Source organism: Pan troglodytes, chromosome 8, assembly GCF_028858775.2.
Source record: "Pan troglodytes isolate AG18354 chromosome 8, NHGRI_mPanTro3-v2.0_pri, whole genome shotgun sequence".
NCBI lineage: Eukaryota > Metazoa > Chordata > Mammalia > Primates > Hominidae > Pan > Pan troglodytes.
The window spans coordinates 18263316-18284515 of record NC_072406.2 but is presented as its reverse complement, the minus strand read 5'-3'; the positions used below and the strand labels follow the sequence as shown (position 1 = coordinate 18284515).

Genomic DNA, 21200 nt, shown 5'->3' with positions numbered 1-21200 from the left:
AGTTCCAGATAAAAGAGAAAGGGAGCAGAAAAGATCTCAGAAAGGATGAAACCATACTTTGAAAAATCACCTTGTGAACACAACACAAGAGGGAGCTCTAGAGTTATGAAGCTGAAAAGGCTATCCTGGCCTATTCCTCTCACCATACAGGAAACTTACTGCACTGAAAAATGAGCGACAGAAGTATTAAGAATTCCACTTAAAACTATTATAAGGAAACAGAGACTGGAGTAGAATCATGTCTCTGAAGCGTGAAGTAAATTAAGAAAATTACAGAAGCTCTGAAGAAACATAAGACTCAGAAATTAGGTGACCGGAGAAGGAATTGAAATGAGAGGTGATAGAACGAAGAATTAAATAAAAAAAAAATTTCAGAATGAAAAGTACAATGCTTAATGCATTAGGGAAAAAAGGAGGATGGCTTTAAAAATAAAAAGATAAAAAGTTTTGAGAAAAAGTAATAAATAGAAAAGATTTTAAAAGATGAAGATCCAACATAATATAAAGGGTACAGAGGGGAAACAAAATACAATAAATACCAAAAGGTATAATTCAAGAAAAAAAAAAGTTCCTAAAACAAAAGATGACCTGAAACTACATTTATTATGACTTTGAACAGACATAGTTTATGCCAGAACACAATGGAGTAAAATATTAAATATACTCAATGAAAGAAAAGGTGAGCCATGGGTTTCATATCCGTCCAAATGAACCTTCAAGAATAAAGGTTGCAAACAAACTGAAAAGAACATGCAACATGCAAGTACTTGGGGAATACCATGAACACTGCCTGAGAATCTACTCAACTCCAGGGCAGGGGTCAGCAAACTTTTTCTGTGAAGGGCCAGAGAGTCAATACTTTTGGCTTTACAGGTCCTATGGTTCCTGTCACAACTGCTCAGCCCAGATACTGCAGTGTTTACAAAGGCAGCTATAAACAAAACATAGAGAGATCAGTCACATATGGCTTGTGGGTCATGGTTGCTGACCCCTGTACTAGAGAATGAGCTTCAGAAACCAAAACAAACAAACAAAAAAACTAGAAAGGACTCAACATGAGGACTGGTGCTGAGAATTAAATATATATTTACCAGTAGAACTAAGACTACCTGATGGTTATCAGGGTCTACAGTATAGCTTGTAATGGCTAAGAGCTCTGACAAACTATTTTTAAAAATGGGAGGAAAGTGGTGAATGTACATGAAAAGTAAAATAAGCTCACTTACTGCCTTAAATGCATTAACTACAAGTCAAGCAATAGTATTTCAAATCAGAAGAGAAAGAGGGTAGGGAGAAGTGCTAGTTAACTAAATGCTCATAGGAATTAACCCATTTATAGTAGCCCAAAAGGCATTACATAAGGTATCAGTATAAAGAACCATTAGAACAAAAACACAAACCTACCTAAATATCAAAAGATATACCAAAGCAAAGAGCAAACATACAAACAAAACATTAAGAAAGACAGTAGGCTACATACAGTTCATCCAAGAAAGTGGAATACTATATATATATATAGTTGCTTATATATTTTAAAAGTGGAAGGATAAACCATAAAATTAAAAAAAAAAGATTTCATCTGAAAGAGTGAGTAGGGTAGAAGAGTCAGGAATAGGAACAAGAATCCTCTGTAGAATGACTTCAAAATTCTACATAATTCTGTCACACAATTATAAGATAAATTTAAAAAGCAGTAATTCTTAAACAATAAAATTTTTTTTAAAAACCAAATGAGCTGTTGGTGTAATTACACACAGAAGTGAGTGTAATAATTTAAAAACACAGTAATTTGACTGTACATCCCTACTATGTTATAACCTATAGGTTTAAACAAGCTGAAAAATGCAAGAAAACATAAAACGTTTTCAGTAATCATTAATAATAATGCAAGCTGTTGTCTTTGAACTGTAGTATAAATCAAATGCATAATTAAATCAGTGTCTCTGGACTTTTGGTGAAGTTGAAGGAACTCTACATAGTAAGACTGATAAGATTAAGTTAAATCCCTTTATCTTTGAATTTGAGATTTCAATATAAATTCATATTTTGTTTTGTTTTTTTAAAATTATATTTATCTCCTAGCTCTATTCATTAAAAAGGCCTATCAACAATGACCAATCCAGTAGAAGGGAGTATTCCCAATGCCCAGATTTTAGCCTCTACCATTTCCCAAAGCAACCAGACTCCTTTTAGAAATGACTGATTCCAGGCATAGAGCAAAAAAATAGGACCTGCAATAATTTGTCATCCTAGAAGACAAGGAGGCTATTAAGCCACTAGATGTGAGATAAAGGTCATGTCAAAAGGACACAGGAACCATCCTGAAACAGCATCCAACAGCCAAAGACAGATATGTGAGGCATCAGTAAGAATAACTGAAATGAGGCCAGGCGCAGTGGCTCATGCCTGTAATCCCAGCACTTTGGGAGGCCGAGGTAGGAGCACTGCTTGAGACTAGGAATTTGAGGCCTTCCTGGTCTTTTCTACAAAACAAAATTTAAAAAAAACTGAATCCATGTAAAACAAGTATTTATATGCATGAGTTCATAATACTAAGAAGAAAAAAAATCATTACTTACTTTCAGAGAATGCTAATGAATAGAATTCGTTATTGTTGAAAACTGACAAAGGAAAAGAATCAAGCACTTGTTCTGCTTTTATTATAAATCAGAACTTCAGAGTAATCAAATGGCCGACAAGGTGAATTTTCTCTTTACAGATGTATTCCAGTTAATAAACAGAGGTCTGATAAAGACATGTCATCACTTTGCAACCACCAAGAAAAAAATGCATGTAGGCAATGAGCATCCATTTTGAGAGCATCACAGAAAGGCATTACATACTTTTTGAGGTAAGTACATGGCCCAAAAAACCCACACTGGATCAGCTCTCTAGATCTAATTACCAACTTGTCAGAAATACAGGGAATAGAGGAACATAGTCAATGATACCATGGGGATGCAATCATAAATATTCAGGCTATAAAAAGATGTATAGGAAAATCCTGCATGATATGTTTCTTTAACAACAAAAAACTCCAAGAAAATAGTTAGAGGGGAAACCAATGAACTAAAAGAGACTTAAGAGATATAGTTAATCATAATGTATGTGTCTTATTTGGACTACAAACAGGCAAAATGAACCCCAAACCAAAAAAACCCTAAACAAACAAAAAACCCCACAAAAACACACAAACAAGATCAAGAAAATGCATGAATTCTGAACTGAATCTGATATTAAGGAATTATTTGTACTGTTTTGTAGAAAGTGTATTTTATTATGTTTTTAAAAAGTTCTTATCTGAAGTCCGGCATGGTGACTCACACCTGTAATCCCAGCACTTTGTGGGACCAAGTCTGGAATTCAAGACCAGCCTGGACAACATGGCAAAACCCCGTCTCTACTAAAAATACAAAAATTAGCCGGGCATGGTAGCACACACCTGTAATCTCAGCTACTCAGGAGGCTGAGGCAAGAGAATCGCTTGAACCCAGGAGGCGGAGGTTGCAGGGGGCCGAGATCATGCCACTGCACTCCAGCCTGGGAGACAGAGCGAGACTCCGCCTCAAAAAAAAGAAAACAAAAGTTTTTATCTAAGACAATAAAGATAGTAAATGGAATATTTACAGATGAAAGGACATGACATCTAGGATTTACTTCAAAATAATTCATATATTGATAATTGCTAAAGCTTAGTTGAAGACCACGTATTTTACTGTGGCAAACTACAAATACTATTTCTGTATTTGATTTGATTTGAAACATACCTAAAAATAATCAAGGTTGTCATTTCATACTTTTTTCTTTTTTTGAATACAAGATATTTTAAATGCAACTAAAACTGTTTTACAAAATGCCGAAAACTTAAAACACATAATTCTTCTATGAAGACACTGTGTACTAAAAATAAGAAAAAAATTGACTTGCTGGATTTGTTAAGATGTTGATGAGCAGGTTATAAAAATTTAATTTTTAGAAAATATCTTGTCTTTAAAAAGAAACAGCAGCTGCTGCTGTTAAACATAATATGAAACATTTTTAAAAATCACATTTAAAAATGTACAACTCTTTTATAACCTTAAAAAAAGACTCTCCAAAACCAAGATGCTACAGTAAAATTTACTAACTGGCAAAAATGATGTTAGTAATTCCAAAGATACTAGGTTTTTGGACTTAAGTACAATTTCATATAAGAAAACTTCAAGTATTTTAAAGTGTGTGCTGAGTGTTAGTTTATTCTATGTCACATACTTGAAGCCTTGAAGCCCATGGGCCACATATGACTTACAGATAAGTTATTTTGCTTGCATGTATTTTTTAAGAAAAACCGACTCAACATTTAAAATTCAGGAGATTTCACATAAAAATCCAGGTGTTGACAGTCCTACATGTGACAGTGGGCTAGAACCCGGGGCTCTCCTTTTCACCACCGGCCCTCTCTTACCTCGTTCCTTCGCACAGATTACAGCCTGTCTCCTTAGGCATTTGTGTTTGTGATCAGTAGTTATAGCCTAACATTTTGAGAGTGGTTTCTCCCTCATTCTTAACAAAGAAGTAGAATAGCAAAAAAGACGGTGTCTATGAACTAATATTATTCACTTTTGCACTTACAAAATGCAAAAAACAAAAAAACAAAAAAACCCAAACCAGCATTCGTTATTCTTGCAGCACAGAAATAAAATGCTATCTGCGTATTTTTAAATGCTTTTCTTTAACAGGGCAGCAGGGCTTACCTTCAGATCAAGGCTGCTAAGGCTTACAACATCATCATCTTTCTCTCTGCGTTTTCTTTTCTAAAAGAAAAATAGAGATTTCATTCTCATATAAAAGGAATGCATATTACCTCACAAAACAAAGACTCTATAAAACTAGAAAAATCAATTTAAAAAAGTTAAGCCTTTGGCTATAGTCACAAGAAAATTACTTTGAGGCCAGGCACGGTGGCTCACGTCTGTAATTTCAGCACTTTAGGAGGCTGAGGAGGGCGGATCGTCTAAGGTCAGGAGTTCGAGACCAGCCTGGCCAACGTGGAGAAACCCCGTCTCTACTAAAAATACAAAAAAAAAAAAAAAATTAGCTGCGCGTGGTGACACACGCCTGTAGTCCCAGCTACTCAAGAGGCTGAGGCAGGAGAATCATTTGAACCTGGGAGGCAGAGGCTGCAGTGAGCCGAGATTGCGCCACTGCACTCCAGCCTGGGTGACAGAGCAAGATTCCCTCTCAAAAAAAAAAAAGAAAATTATTTTGAGGAGAGACGCTCATGAGTTGTCTTTGGAATAGATACTATCTGAACAGTCTCCCCTGACTAAGTCATCACTGCTGTGAAGTGGCTACCCTATTAAAATACTACTTAAGTTTTTCAGAACAGAACTCTTATGTAAATCAAGGGCTGTCTGTACTTGTTAGAGAAAAAGTAAAAAATTTTTAAATATAAAATCAGCTAGTTTTTTTTTTTTTTTGAAAAGGAACACATTATTTATCTTGGGGGCAAGGTCTTCACTAGAAAAAAAAAATCCTTTTCTCATGGCCCAAAGTAATTAAGATTTGTTGCCTGAGGCAGGATTGATTAACTAGAAGGTGAACAGCCATGTCCCTGGAGTACTTTCCACTTACCATTTATCACTTTCATTCAGCCCTTCTGGCACCAGTAGTGGCAAAACTGTGTACATATCTACCATTTCTGGTACTTAATTAATAGTGAATAAGCACCCATGGGTAACACTTCATTTTCCCACATCTCAAAATAACTTTTCAGGTTACCTACACAGCTTACTTCTTGGGAACTCTTAAAAAGTGACTAGTTAGGGTTCCCGTCAACTTCCTGGCCCCACAGTGAGGAGAAACTGCTGGGAATTGAATCAAAATTGAACAAGATAGGGCCAATAGAGAAGAAAAAAAAAAAAAAAAAAAAAAAAAGGAACGGCAAAGTCCAGATAGAAGTGGAGAAAGTAACAGAGCCAGGCGGTCTCAGATAGCAAGCTACCATAAAAAACAACACGAAGGAGGGTTGTGAAGTCAGAAAAGCTATCTGAACCAAGATTTTGTGTACAAGTTGAAAACTAAATTCACATTAAAATGAACAGAAAATTCTCAAAGTCAAATTCTACACAATATCATTCTATGAAAAAAGAAAACAAGGAACAGAATCTACCCCCTAGGAAATGACTGCACACCAGGAGGAAATGCTCAAAGCAGCAGAGCAAAATTATAACACACTGTTTTGAATTGAGCTAAAAGACATTAGGAAAATGATCTAAGACATGAAAGAACAATATATATCAGAATGGAGGTGTTGGAACTCAAGAAATATTTTACTGATCCCAAGGTCATACCCAGAATATACAGAAAATTATGAATAATATGATCCCAGGTTTGAAAAGCCAACTAACCATAAATCCTGCTTGTGTATTATCTGTGAGCCTCTTTGTGTATATTAATGATATGAGCAAAATATAGAAGGATACATATGGTACTGTTGACATGGTTAGAGCAGAGCCTGGGAACGGACTAATATGGAGAAGGAGAAGAAGCGGGGAGGAAACTGCCTAGCAAAATTAGACTGTACTAAGGGGAAAAAAGCACATATATGATCATACTTATGCATTTATATGAAATTATATTTTGAATCACTTTTGCTATTTTTCCTAGATAAGCATAAGAATCATGATCTATTTGTACATACTTTATATGTGTATTATGAGCTAATAAGTTTTAAGTACAAAAAGAATCAATTTTCTGTTATCACTTCACACAAAATTAAATGCCTCTGTAAAGTCCTGCTATAAAAATAATAGAGTCCCTCTATGCTGAGATGATTAATAGCAGAAAATCATTCATTATATATATTAAATATATATACACAATGTGCAATCAAGCATTTTTATATTTTCAACCAAGAAAAAAAGGCAGTAGAGGATGTATACAAATAATTTCATGTTTCATAATATATTATCAGATTTAACATTGAAAGGAATAAGAGAAAGGATGGCATAGAGTTAAAGATTAATAGATGTGAGTACTTTGCAAAATATGTTTTACATTTACTTGAAACAAAAAGTTATTACAGCTTGTTAACAGAAAAGGACTAAATTAGGCTGCCAAAGATGGTTACAGGAATTCTGTTCCTCAAGACACTCAGAAGTAAGGACCACTGATCTGTGTAACAGACTGAAAGAAACCAGGGAATTAATTCTATCTAATGTCTTGAAATAAAAACCCAGGTATCTACTCACCAAAGTGAAGTCCCAGTTGGGGCCAGGTGTTAAGAATGTGAAGGAGCTGCCTCTCCGAAGGGAACATCTATTAATGGAAAATTCAAACAATAAATAAAGAGATTGACTTTAGCATAATAGAGCATCAAACAGATAAAAAGCTATACTTTTCATACTTTCAAAACTGTTTAAAGTGGCCTGATTTGTCATTCAATCTTAGTAATATGAGAGATGGTCTATATATATATTAAAAAAAAAACAAACAGGGTATAGGTTTTGGTCATTCTCAGCATCTTTAGAGTGAAAAAGCCTATATAAAATTAGTGAACAGATTATTTTAAAAAGTAATTCACCAAACCCAACAGAGTTTACCTTAGGAACATACATATAGTTCAAAAACATGAAATATATTAATAGGTTAAATAAAAAACAGCAAACAAACTTCCTAAGTGCAAAAAATTTAGCAACATATTCACGTATAGTATTTTAAAAAACAAAAATAAAAGGATACTCTTAACAAAACCTAACTTCACATTATCTGCATTTCATGTAAATCCCTAATTTTTTAAAACTGCAATTTAACAAACAAAATACAAAGCTATGAATAACTACATTTGAGACAAAGATCTCAAGATTAAAATGTGATTAGAATTTTGTTCTTTACTGTTAAGTGAAAGATTTTTCTGTGTTTCTTTTCCATTCAATGTAAACACATAAAGCAAGAAAGTCTTATGACAAAACCTGTCTTCACCTTTCTAAAATATAAGCCGCCATATGTTTATAAAGTATAAACCTCTGTGTTTATAAAATATGTAGAAATTACAAAAACATAGCTAGCACAAGAGATAAAGGCAGTTTATAAAGTATATTTATTATTAATTACTTCAGAAGTAAACAAATGTAGAATGAACACATTATTTTTTTCCTTGTGGAAATAAATGAAGATCAACCAAAAGAGAAAAGCAAAGGGTATTTATTCAGTGCTTGCTACAACAAGGGAGTCATCTATTGTCATTTGCATCTTGACAGAGACTAAAAGACAGGTAGACGAGTGTGAAGTTTCATAATGGAAAAAAGAGAAGGCTCAGGTATGGCCTGATGGAGGCTGTTGGCCTGTGGAGCTGTAGGCAGGCTAACTAGAAGTGGAGGTATCCTACTGTGATTGGTTAGGGGTATATCCGGCTTTCACAGGTTGGTTATGAACTGGAAGTGCGACAAAAATTAGGAAGCTGGCAGTTATTAATGAAGTCCTGGACATTTTAGGTCAATTGTTATGGTAGTTATTTGGCTTCTTGGACTGTGAAGTCATTGTCTGTTTATACATGTGATCCTTAAGCTTCATAGTCGTTGTTCATCAAGTTATAGAAACACCACTGATGAGTGTTTTTCCTGCAAAAATGTACAAGCTTAAACCAAATCAAGGGCTTCTGGAGTTTTCTAAGCTAAATATGAAGGAGAAATTTTGTTGTTGTTGTTTTTGTTTTTTTCCGACAAGGAACACAAAGGAAACTGGCTATAAGGTAAAAGAGGAGGTCTGGAAAGCTTCACAGATGAATTAATACTTAAGTAATACAAAGTATTACTGAATCTGAAAGAAAAATAGCAATTAACAAAACATTAAGGTGGAGTGAAATGAGTTACATTCTGGAAACTGCAAGTAGTTCCTCACATTTGAGTAAAGAAATAAGGAAGGGCTAAAGCATCATGAAAGGCCTCACTTACTGCACTCAGAGAGAATGGCCTTGATCTTGAGTATGTGTGGCAGCCATTGAATCTTAAGTAACGTGAACAATGGATTGTAAGAAGGCAAGACTGCTCAGTTGGGAGGCAGCTCTAATATTGCTTACAAAAGATGACTGGGGCTCTGGCAGCAGTAACAAGATTAGAGAGGAGAAGCTGATTTGAGAGACGGTTTGATGTCAAAATTGCCAGGAAAGACTTTCCCCTTTTCCTCCCTAAACCTGATCAGTTATTACCAAGGTTCTTGACCTGGGGAAAATATGATGCCACTAACAGAAATTAGATGCAAAGATCTTAAGATATTTAAAACAAACATTTCCTAAATAATTATTTGGAGAAGATCAAAACACAGTAAGACTACTCATGGAGCTCAAACTATTTTTGACGGCCTCTTTAGTAGCACAAAACAATCTAAGAAGCTGATTATTCCATCTTTTCTTGCTACTGCAGAAAAGTCAAGCATCAACAAAGAAAATGGTATTTTTTTTCTTGAGAAAACCCTGGAACAAAGTATTTAAACAAAAAAAGTCATCTGAAATAAATTATAATTTGTATCAAGAAATACATAGGATGACTATCATAAACAAATGGTAAAATATTATGGGAAAGACAGGACCTCTCTGTCATGAGTCCACAGATCACACTTAAAAATAGTGCTCTAGGAATTAATACTCTTAGTGTATTAAGTGCTACTGTATGCTACATGGTTAGCAGGAGCCATCAGTGGGCACTGGCTTAAGAAAAAAACAATTATGATTTCTCAGGTTATTTTAAATCTAATACAAATCTACATTACAAAGTGGCATTAACTTTGGCACTTAAAATATTCAGTAAATACTTCCTTTCAGGTTTAAGTATTAGGGAGCATTACAAAACCAAAGCTACTAATTTCTTTATTCCCTAGAAATGACCACACTAACCTCAGAATGCATTTGCCATCTAAAAGCTGGAAAGAAAAATGGTTCTTAAGAATTTTTAAAAGGTTAACTGGAAAAATATTTCCAATCATATGATAAAATTCTTTCCAGCAGTATCTGTAACCAGCTTTACAGTAATGCTATTTTTTCCCACTTCAATAACAAGATTCTATTTATTTTGAATACCCATGGAAAAAAGGAACCCAAAAAACAAAGTGTGCCCACAAAGTATGTGAGACAGTGCCAACTTTCACAAATCTTGGAAAGACATATACTCATTTTTCACAAGGGTCAGACTCAAAATGTAATAGCTATTTTAAATCCTTGTGGGGAAAAAAATGATTTCATAAAACATTAAGATTGCAAGTTGTTTTTCCAGAAGATACACAGAATAACCTCCTAAAAAGGAGGGCTTAAAGGATGAAATGTAGAGCGAAAAGTGGCAGTCCACCTTTTCAAGAATTTTTGTCCATATATCCAATGTATTTTTCTATATATCCAAATAATTACAACATTTAAGGAATAAAATAAACGAATACATTAAGGAATTAGCTTAGTGTATTAAATTAAGTTCCCGATTTGACTCCTGTAGATTTTCCTTGGCCTTTAATGTATTTCCTTTCATATCATTTGGTATGTTTTTGAACAATGTATTTACACTAAATTAGGTTTAGTCTAAAGAAATCATAATTAAAATGATAAAGCTACTGTTCAAAAGAAAAGCATCTTGTTAATTCATTCTTAAGCCAAATTATGTTTTCAGAGTTTCTGATTTGTGTCACCACCTCCTCCATCATGCCAGATAAGACCTGACCTGAAATTATAAATATTTTCAAAAAACGTATTGAAAATTACTATTACCAACAGGAAAAAAGCATTCTTAAAAGCATAATTTACCCTCAAGATGCATTCACCATAAAAAAATGGATGTAGAATGAAAACGAGTTTCAGGAAAAGATTTTAAAAAGGATAATGTTATCATTTATTTGCAAATCAGGCAAAAACAAACTAAATTATTATAGAAACAATTCATTTATTTGGGTCAAATATCTGATGTAGTAGACATCCACTACTGTTTTGGCTGTTCAGCATCTTTGCTATTAAGGAGTTGTCTCTTCTTCCACTTCTGACAATCATGTAGACTATGTCTCCTATCATACTAGGGTTTTCTCATCTGCATGAGAGTCTCAACTAATACATACATCTTGGAATATCTTGTCTAGAACACAATTGAGCATCTAGAAACCAGCAAACACCACCCCCAAAGCACCCCAGACATCCTAATGTCCTGCATTAATTCTCAGGCCTTGCCCACAGCAGCAAATTCAGGGAAGAGGGAACAGGGGATAATGACAACAGCAAGTAACAGAAGGAAAGAGAAATTCTGAAGGCTTCCATCATTAAAAATCCAGTACTCTTCGGAAACAGTGTGGCAATTCCTTAAGATGTTAGTGGTAAGTTTACCGTAGGACCTGATAATTCCACCCCCAAGAATTTACCCAAGAGGAGTGAAAACGTATGTCTACACAAAGACTTTTTTTTTTTTGAGACGGAGTTTTGCTCTGTCACCCAGGCTGGAGTGCAGTGGTACGATCTCGGCTCACTACAACCTCCGCCTCCTGGGTTCAAGCGATTCTCCTGCCTCAATCTCCCGAGTAGCTAGGATTACAGGTGCACGCCACCACGCCCAGCTAAATTTTATATTTTTAGTAGAGACAGGCCATGTTGACCAGGCTGGTCTTGAACTCCTGACCTCAGGTGATCCACCCGCCTTGGCCTCCCAAAGTGCTGGGATTATAGGCGTGAGCCACCGCGCCCAGCCTACACAAAGACTTACATGCAAATGTTCATAGCAGCATTATCCATAAAAGCACCAAACTGGAAACAAATCAAATGTACAACAGCTGGTAAATGGAGTTGACAAAATGTAGTATATTCATATAATGGAATATGGTTTGGCAATAAAATGAAATACTGATGTAAGTGAAAGAAGGCAGAAGCAGAAAGACTACACATTGTATGATTCCACTTATATGTCCTGAAAATAGAAATTTATAGAGCTAGAAAGCAGATCAGTGGCTGCCTAGGGCTGGGGTGGGAGCAGGGATATTTGGGGTGATGAAATGTTCTAACAACGGATTGTGGTAATGACTGCACAACTCTATAAATTTACTGATAATTACTGAATTGTTCACCTACAAAGGGTGAATGTTATGATATACAAATCATATCTCAATAAACTATTTAAAAACGTAGTCAACTTATTTGGGAGCACATGGCCTTACAAGCTTTTGTGAGCATGCTTTTTATTTTTGGCAACTACTACTACTAATAATAAAGATCCTGGGTTGTCAAGAATTGGTTTAAGACTATACCTTTAACTCTGGATATCCACTGTACAAATCCATCAATTAATTTTACTGGAAAAACAAAATTCAAAGAGTAAGCCTTATCATTGTTGGTAGATCATAGGTCATACTATTATTTTTCTACCAATGGACAGCATTATTTCAAATCTGCAAAAAAGGAAAATATAAAATCCTTAAAAGGATCAGTATGTATTTATATTTCTGCCATATGGGTGATATGTAAAGTTCTATGGCTTTCCCTAAGGCCCCGAAAGACAGAAATAAAATTATTTAAACATTACTTGTGTCCAATTTTCAGGAATTTAGACATAGGTACTATGAAGTGAGATTTAGAGACTGAGTAACTTGCCCAAGGTCCTTAAGAGCCAGAATTTGAACCTAGGAAGTCTGACTGCTTTTAATGCCTAAAATCTTTAAACATTACTCTTTGTCTATGGGTTTTAGTCTAAAAGAATGTTAAAAGAATATACATTCTCAAAGGAGAAGACAGAAAATAATTAGGTAAATCAAAGCTGAGGCCAGAACAGACTTGGTATCAAAAAAACTAGGCCAGAAAAGCAGTCCTCGTTCTGAGCTCTCAATCATGTAGTATAACCTAGGGTTCTTTAGAAAGACCCTTGCTCGCCGGGCACAGTGACTCATACTTGTAATCCCAGCACTTTGGGAAGTCAAGGTGGGCGGATCACGAGGTCAGGAGATCAAAACCATCCTGGCCAACATGGTGAAATCCCATCTCTACTAAAAATACAAAAATTAGCTGGGCGTGGTGGCGCTTGCCTGTAATCCCAGTTACTCGGGAGGCTGAGGAAGGAGGATCACTTGAACCAGGGAGTCGGAGGCTGCAGTGAGCCGAGATCGCGCCACTGCACTCCAGCCTGGCGACAGAGCAAGACTCCATCTCAAAAAAAAAATAAATAAATAAAATAAAATAAAAAAGAAAGACCTTTGCCTACTACCCAGAACTGGGAGGTGAGGAGAAAGAAGTTAAGAGGCCTGTCATATTGTAGGCAATATCTACATAGAAACTTGCACAGGTGTATAGAGGAGATGTATCAACAAACAACCTAAAATCCCAAATACATCTTATACAACATACCAAATAAATTCCACCTGAGTTATAAAAATTTTATATTATAATATATCACTGTACAGAATATCATAATGTATTTAGCTTCCTCCTCCTGTTTTTTCTAACCTTTCTACTACACAAATGTGCTAGGATATACTTTCTTGTACATACATCCATGCATACTTGCCCATTACTTTAAGATAAATTTCTGTGGGTAGAACTGCTTGGTTTAAATATTTGCGTTAAAATTTTGTTTTATTTGCTATATTTCCCTTCAAATACACATAATGGGAATACCAGAAAGAGAGGAAAAGAGAAAAGAGCAGAAAAAAAACTTCAAAGAAACAATGGCTGAAGCTTCTCCAAATTTATTGAAAAACAACCACCTACACATTTGGAAAAAGCTCAATAAACTTCAAGTAAGATAAACACAAAGATATCCACAGACAGACACATCATAGTAAAAATGGTAAAAGTTAAAGATAAGAAAATCTTAAAAGCAGCAAGAGAAAAAAAGACTTGTTATTTACAAGGAACCCCAAAAAGATTCTGACTTCTTAACAGAAACAATGGAAGACAGAAGCAGTGTGATAACACATTCAAAGTGCTCAAAGAAAAAGAAAATTTCAGCAAAGAATCCTATAGTATCAAAATTATCTTTCGAGAATGAAGGAGAAACAAAGACATTCCCATAAAAACAACAACAACAACAACAACAAAACAAAGAAAAAAACAAACAGAGAATTTGTTGGTAGCGGACTTGCCTTACAAGAAATACCATAAGAAGAATTTCAGGCTGAAAGCAAGTGACCACAGACGGTAATCTGAGTTCACATACAAAACCCAAAAAAGCCTAGTAAAAGCAGTGTCAATGAAAAAAATCAGTAAAGAAATTCAAATGCTATAAATTAGAAAATTCTCACTTAATGCAAAAGAAAGCAATAAAGGAGGAATAGAGAAACAAAAGACATATATAACACAACAAAATGGCAGACATAAATCCAACTATATCAATAAATAATGTTAAATGTGATTGGAGTAAACAACCCAATCAAAAGAAGTGGACAGCCAGACAGGATCAAAACCAACCAACCAACCAACCAACCAACCAACCAAGATCCAACTATATGCTGTCCACAGGAGATACACTTTAGTTTCACAGATATAAACAGCTTGAAAATAAAGGGATAAACACGTATCATGCAAATAGCAAGCCACAAGAAAGCTAGAGTAGCTATATTAACATCAAACAAAACGGCCTTTAAAAGAAAAAAATGTTACCAAAGAGGGATATTTTATAGTGATAAAAGGATTGATCCATCAGGAAGATACAATTACAAACATGTGCATATAAAAACAGCACAATCTCAAAAAATGTAAAAGGATAGAAATAATACATAATACAAAGTGTATTTTCCAGCTGCAATGTAATGAAATTAGAAAAAATTTGTGAAAGTCACAATTATGTGGAAATTAAACAATGCATTCCTAAATAATTAATGGCTCAAAGAAGTCAAAAAGAAATCAGAATTTGAGATTAATGATAGTGAAGACACAATATATCAAAATTTATGAGATGCAGCTAAAGCAATGCTCAGAGGGAAATTTATAGCTGTATCCCTATATTAAGAAAAAGATCTCAAATCAGTAACTTAATCTATAATCATGACACTGGAAACAAAAAGGGCCAACTAAACCTAAAGCAAGCAGACTAATCTGAGCAGATTACTCAGATTGAGCAAGAAGAAGGAAACAATAAGGATTAAAGTGAAAATAAAATAAAGAATAGAAGAACAAAGAAAATTAATGAAGCCAAAATCACATTCTTTGGAAAGATCAAGATTGACAAGACTGTAGCTAGATTGACCATCATCATAAAAAGAAAGAAGACACAAATTACAAGAATCAGAAATAAAAGAGGGGACATTACTATTGACATTACATGAAAAGGATTATAAAGAAATACTGTGTAACAAGGAAGGGTACACCAACAAATTAGATAATTTTGATGAAACAAATTCCTAAAGAGATACAACCTACTGAAACTGACTTAATAAGAAACAAACTATCAGAAGACACCTACAACAAGAGATGAGATTGAATTAATAATAATAATAAACTATCCACAGAGAAAAGTCTAGGCCTAGGTGGCTTTACACTGAATTCTACCAAACATTGAAAGAATACCAATTCTTCACAAACTCTTTCAAAAAAAACAAAACAGTAGGGAATACTTCTCAACTGATTTTAGGAGGCCAGTATTATCCCAATACCAAAACCAGACAAGCATAGTACAAGATAATAAAACTACAGATCAATATCTCATGAATATATATACAAAAATATTCAACAAAATATTAACAAAATGGATTCAACAATATATTAAAAAAAGCTATACACAATGACCAAGCAGGACTTATACCAGGAAGGCAAAGTTGGTTTAACATCCCAAAAAATCAATTAATGTAACACATCAATAATAACAACAACCACATGATCATTTCAATAGACAAAAGAAAAAAAACCCTAAAACCTTTCATGATAAAAACCACTCAAAAACTAGTAACAGAATGGAACTTCCTCAACCTGATAAAGGACATCTACAAAGCTTACAACTAACATCATACTTAATGGTGAAAGAGTGTATGCTTTCCCCTTAAGATCAGAAACAAGACAAGAATTTCCCGTCTCTCCACTTCTGTTCAGCGTTGTACAGGAGGCCCTACCCAGGGCAATTAGGAAAGAGAAAAAAGTAAAGGGCATCCAGAGATTGGAAAAAGAAGTAAAACTATTTTTATTTGCTGATGACATGACCCTGTACACAGTAAGTCCTAAAGAAACCACTAAAAAACTGTTAGGACTAATGAGCTCAGCAAGGTAGCAGGATCCAAGATCAATATACAAAAATCAATTGTATGTATTCCTATACAATTGAAATTATTAAACTGAAAATAAAGTGATACAAAGCGGGGCAGGGAAGTGCTGGGTAGAGGAGAGCGTGGTCCCTTGCTAGGGCTCCATCCCCAGGCCTGGGCCCACGGACCTAAGTGAGGATAGGCATTTCTGTTTTCCTACCCAAATGTTGCATTTCCCAAGACCACCCTGGCCCACCATACCCCTATCCTGTGCCTATAAAAGCACGCCCCCACCTGTGCCTATAAAAACCCCCGAGACCCTAGCAGGCAGACACACAGGTGGCTGGATGTCAAGAGGAACACATAGACATGGGAATACACCAGCATGCTGGCAGGCCATCGATTAGCAGAATGACGCAGAGCTTGGCCAGGGAGGTTGGAGGAGAATCAGGCAACCTGACACCAGGGCAAAACCATTTCCCTTCTGGCTCCCCCATCTGCTGAGAGCTACTTCCACACTATAAAAGCTTGCAATCATTATCCAAGCCAACGTGTCATCTGATTGTTCCAGTACATCAAGGCAAGAACCCTGGGATACAGAAGGCCCCCTGTCCTTGAAATAAGGCAGGGGTCTAACTGAGCTGACGAATACAAGCCGCCTACGGATGGCTAAACTAAGAGTACCCTGTAACACAAGCCCACTGAGGCTTCAGCTGTAAACATTCACCCACAGACATGGCCATGGGGTTGGAGCCCCACAGCCTGCCTATCTACATGTTCCCCTAGAGGTTTGAACAGCAGGGCACCGAAGAAGCGAGCACACCTCCAGTGCACGCCCTGCGAGGGGGAAAAGGGAACTTTTCCCATTTCAAAAGAAATGAATCCATTTACAACTGCATCAAAAAGAACAAAATACTTAAGAATAAATTTAGCAAAACATGCAGAACTATACTCTGAAAACTACAAAACACTGTTGAAAATAATTAAAGATCTAAATAATTGGAAAAACATCCCTTGTCCATGGATCAGACTACTTAACTCTCTGTAGAGGGCAATACTCCTGAAAATGATCTACAAGATTTAATGCAATCTCTATCAGAATCCCTGTGGACACCTTTGTAAAAATCGATTAAGCTGATTCTAAAATTCACATAGAATTGCAGGAGACCCAGGATAGCCACAACAATCTTGGGGAAAAAAGAACAAAGTAGGAGGACTCACATATCCCAATTTCAAAACTTACTATACAAAGCAACGGTAATCAAAACACCATGGTAATGGCATAGGGCTATTACATATAGATCAAGAGAATAAAAGTCAAAGTCTAAAAATAAACTCTCATGCTTAAGGTCAACTGATTTTTGACAAGGGTGCTAAGACTACTCAGTGGGAGAAAGAACAGTCTTCAAAAAATGGTGCTGGGGTACCTGGATAGACACATGAAAAAGAATTAAGTTGGACCGTCATCTCACATTATATACAAAAACTAACTCAAAATGGATTAAAGACCTAAATGTAAAAGCTAAAATGATAAAATTCTCAGAAGAAAGCACTGGGGAAAGGATTCATAACAATGGATTTAGCAGTGATTTCTTCGATGTGACACCAAAACACAGGCAACAAAAGCAAAAATAGACAAGTAGGACTACAAACTAAAACATTTTTGTGCTTCGAAGAACATCATGAAAGTGAAAAGACAAACCACAGAATAAGAGAAAATATTTGCAAATAATCTATCTGATAAGGGACTTGTATCCAGAATAAAGAACTCTTAACAACTCAAAAAAAAAGAAATTTAAAAATGAACAGGGCCAGGTGCGGTGGCTCATGCCTGTAATCCCAGCACTTTGGGAGGCTGAGGCGGGCAAATCACAAGGTCAGGAGTTCAAGACCAGCCTGGCCAACATGGTGAAACCCTGTCTCTACTAAAAATACAAAAAATTAGCCACACGTGGTGACACATGCCTGTAGTTCCAGCTACTTGGTAGGCTGAGGCAGGAGAATCACTTGAACCCGGGAGGCGGAGGTTGCAGTGAGCCGAGATCACGCCACTGTACTCCAGCCCCGGTGACAGACTGAGACTCCGTCTCAAAAGAAAAGAAAAAAAAAAAAAAAAGAGCAAAGGATGGCCCACCAAAAATGGCCACACACATTACATAAATCCATTCATATGCAATGTTCAGAACAGAGAAATTCCTACAGACCGACAGATTAGGTTTTGGGGCAGAAGGGGTAGGAGGGGAACAATAGCTAAAGGGTACAAATGCTCTTTTTGAGGTGATGAAAATGTTCTAAGTAGTATGATTTAAGTGGGTAAATTGTACTGTACGTATTTGTCTTTCAAATTAGTTTATACTGAGTTTTGCCTGCAGAACGTTTTTCAATAGTCACATAATCATACACACAAATCTTTTTCCTTATGATTTCTGAATCTGATACAGTGCTTAGTTGCTTCTTGCCTCACAATTAATACTATCTTGTAATATTTTACGTATTCTTGTAGATGATCTTATATCTTTTCTGGAAAAGGAATATGTTATTTAATTCTCCATTTTCCCTCCATGGTTCTTCTAACTGTGTCTCACTCTCCTCATGCTGCCTGTGTTACTACGCTTTTCTCACAATGTATCATTTCCTACCTCACACAAAAAATAGAGGCCTGGTGGGAAAGTCCTCAAATTCCTGCTCACAACACACCCCATTCTTCAAAACTATATACTATCCATAGCTTCTTGTTAGGCTAAATCCTCTACCTTGAATTTGGATTCTGTCCTTTTCTGCCTTCTTGGATCCTTGTTCAACCATTTTTCTCCTCTACTGTCTGTTCAACCTCTCCCTCTATTTGTTAACTCAGCACAGCACATCAAGGGAATTTATTCTTTCTTAAGAGTCTATCCCACAAAATTGTGTTATTTCTCTCTATTCTTTCTTGTCTTCCTGTTGCAGTGAAACTTCTCTTCACCAATCCCATTGCCAGCTATCAGATTCGAGCAATCATCATTTTTTCATTTAGACTACTGCAGACTGATTTCCTACCAATCCATCAGCTAAACTTGGAAATTTTAATTTGGTATACACAGCTGGGTCCACAAATCTCCTGAAATGTTTATGTATATGTGCACATTTTTGGGGAATAGTTTTCATAAAATATGAAGAGTGAGATGACTCCAAAATGTTGCTTATTTTTCTCATGGAAGACAAACTGATCTTTTAAAATGCAAATATGTCATGCCATTGGCTCATTTAAAGTCTTTCAGTATTTCCCCATTACCATGAAGATAAAACCCAAACTCTGTCAAGGCATACAAGGTCTCTTCATGACGTGGCGCTTACCTCTTTAGCATCATCTCTCATGACTACCTCCTCCTTCTCCCCATATTGGTCTCCTCTCCTCTATACAAACAGCACTGTTAATATAGTAATAAAATAGAATATATACCCAGAACTCATCAGACTCATTTGCTTCAGGGCCTTTCTACATGCTTCTCTGCCTGAAATCATCCATTTACATCTGCTCTCTAAACTGGTCCTTAAAGACTCAGGGATTACAATAGGAAATCATTTCCTATTCTCTCCAGTCAGGATTAAGTGTTCCTTTTAATCTACGGCATTCTGTGTATACCACTATAATAACTTTTATCACACATTATAATAATTATTAACCTACTTATCTTTCTTCCCCACTGGATTATAAATTTTAAATAGTAAGAACAATATTTTTCCATTTCCATATTCCTAGTGTTGGCACTCACATTATTTTCTGAACAAATCGCACATTCTCTTCTCAACCTGTTGCAAAACACTCTAAGTTCGATATTGTAACCATTCTTGGAAACCATCTAAGATCAATACTCTCTTCTCATTACCAAATTTAATTTTCATTCCTCATCTAGCTTAATCCTCATCTTATTTTACTTAATCCTCATTTTATTTGACCTATCAATAACATCTGACATAGCTCGCCACGTCCTCTTCTTGAAATTCTTTCTTCATTTGGCCTCCTGGATACTGTTCTCACTTGGTTCCCTTCCTCCTAATTCACTAGCTATCCCCTGAGCTTCGCTTTGTGAAATTTCACTGAGCCAAACACGAGTCATACACTCTCATTTCAATGTATACTTCCACAAAAAGTAAAAAGAAAAAACACGAAAATGGTTGTGATGAACTCTCTAATAGGCATCTCATAACATATCCCGAAGTCAACTTATCCCTTAGTCTTTTCTTTCTCAGGACATGGAAGCCCATTCTCGTGGTGCTCACCATGACAGTTTCGGTCTGAGCAAAGGCATTTGGGAACTCCAGCCTACAGCCAGTTGGGTGTGCAGAACAAAACCATTGTGGTTTTTCCTAAGTCTCCCCTGAGAAACAGTCAGGAGGCGAGGAGACTCAATAAACCCGCCCCTTTGCCACAGGCAGGGAAAATCGCAGTTTGGGGTCTCAGGACCGACCTCGGTCCAAGGCCAGGCACACTGTCACTCCAGCCTGTGCCACCCTCACTTCCAGCGGCCCCGGTCCCCCCCCCCCCACCCCGCGGTCACCTCCCCCACCCCCCACTCACCTCCCAGCGGCCCTCGCCTCCCCCTGGCCCTCACCAACACCCCCACTCGCCGCCCCCCACATCCAACTCCCAGCCAGCCCTCCCCTCCCCCCGGCCCTTGCCTCTCCAACACTCACCTCCCGTTCGGCCCTCCGCTCCCCCACACTCACCTCCCGTTCGGCCCTCCCCTCCCCCACACTCACCTCCCGTCCAGCTCCGGCCCGGAGGTGTCGGCCGAAGGCCCCGTCGCTCCCTCCGTGCTGAGCCCAGAGGCCCGGCGGCTTCGCCTCCGCGGCCGAGGCTGCTTCTGAGCCGCCAGCTCGGGCTCCATGGCACGGAGGAGGGGGTGGGGCGGTGGCCGGGTGCCCGGGAGACCGGCAGGGACGGGCACGATGCCCGCCAGCCTCTGCCAGGCAGAAAGCGCCTGTCAGCGGACTGCAGCCGCCACCGCCGTCATCCGGGGATTTGAAAATGGCGGCTGAGCAGCGACCAGCCAATCAGT

General features: G+C 36.9%; 1 protein-coding gene across 1 annotated transcript in view; it reads right to left on the bottom strand.

Moving 5' to 3' along the window:
• NET1 (neuroepithelial cell transforming 1) overlaps window positions 1-21200 on the bottom strand; it is a 45327-nt gene extending 24127 nt beyond the window's left edge. The window contains exons 1-3 of the mRNA XM_507633.7: window positions 20902-21200; window positions 7233-7299; window positions 4734-4793 (exon numbers count right to left, since the gene is read on the bottom strand). Of these exons, the coding sequence (XP_507633.2) occupies window positions 4734-4793; window positions 7233-7299; window positions 20902-21029 (255 nt within the window). The 5' untranslated portion in view covers window positions 21030-21200. The remainder of the gene's footprint in view (window positions 1-4733; window positions 4794-7232; window positions 7300-20901) is intronic.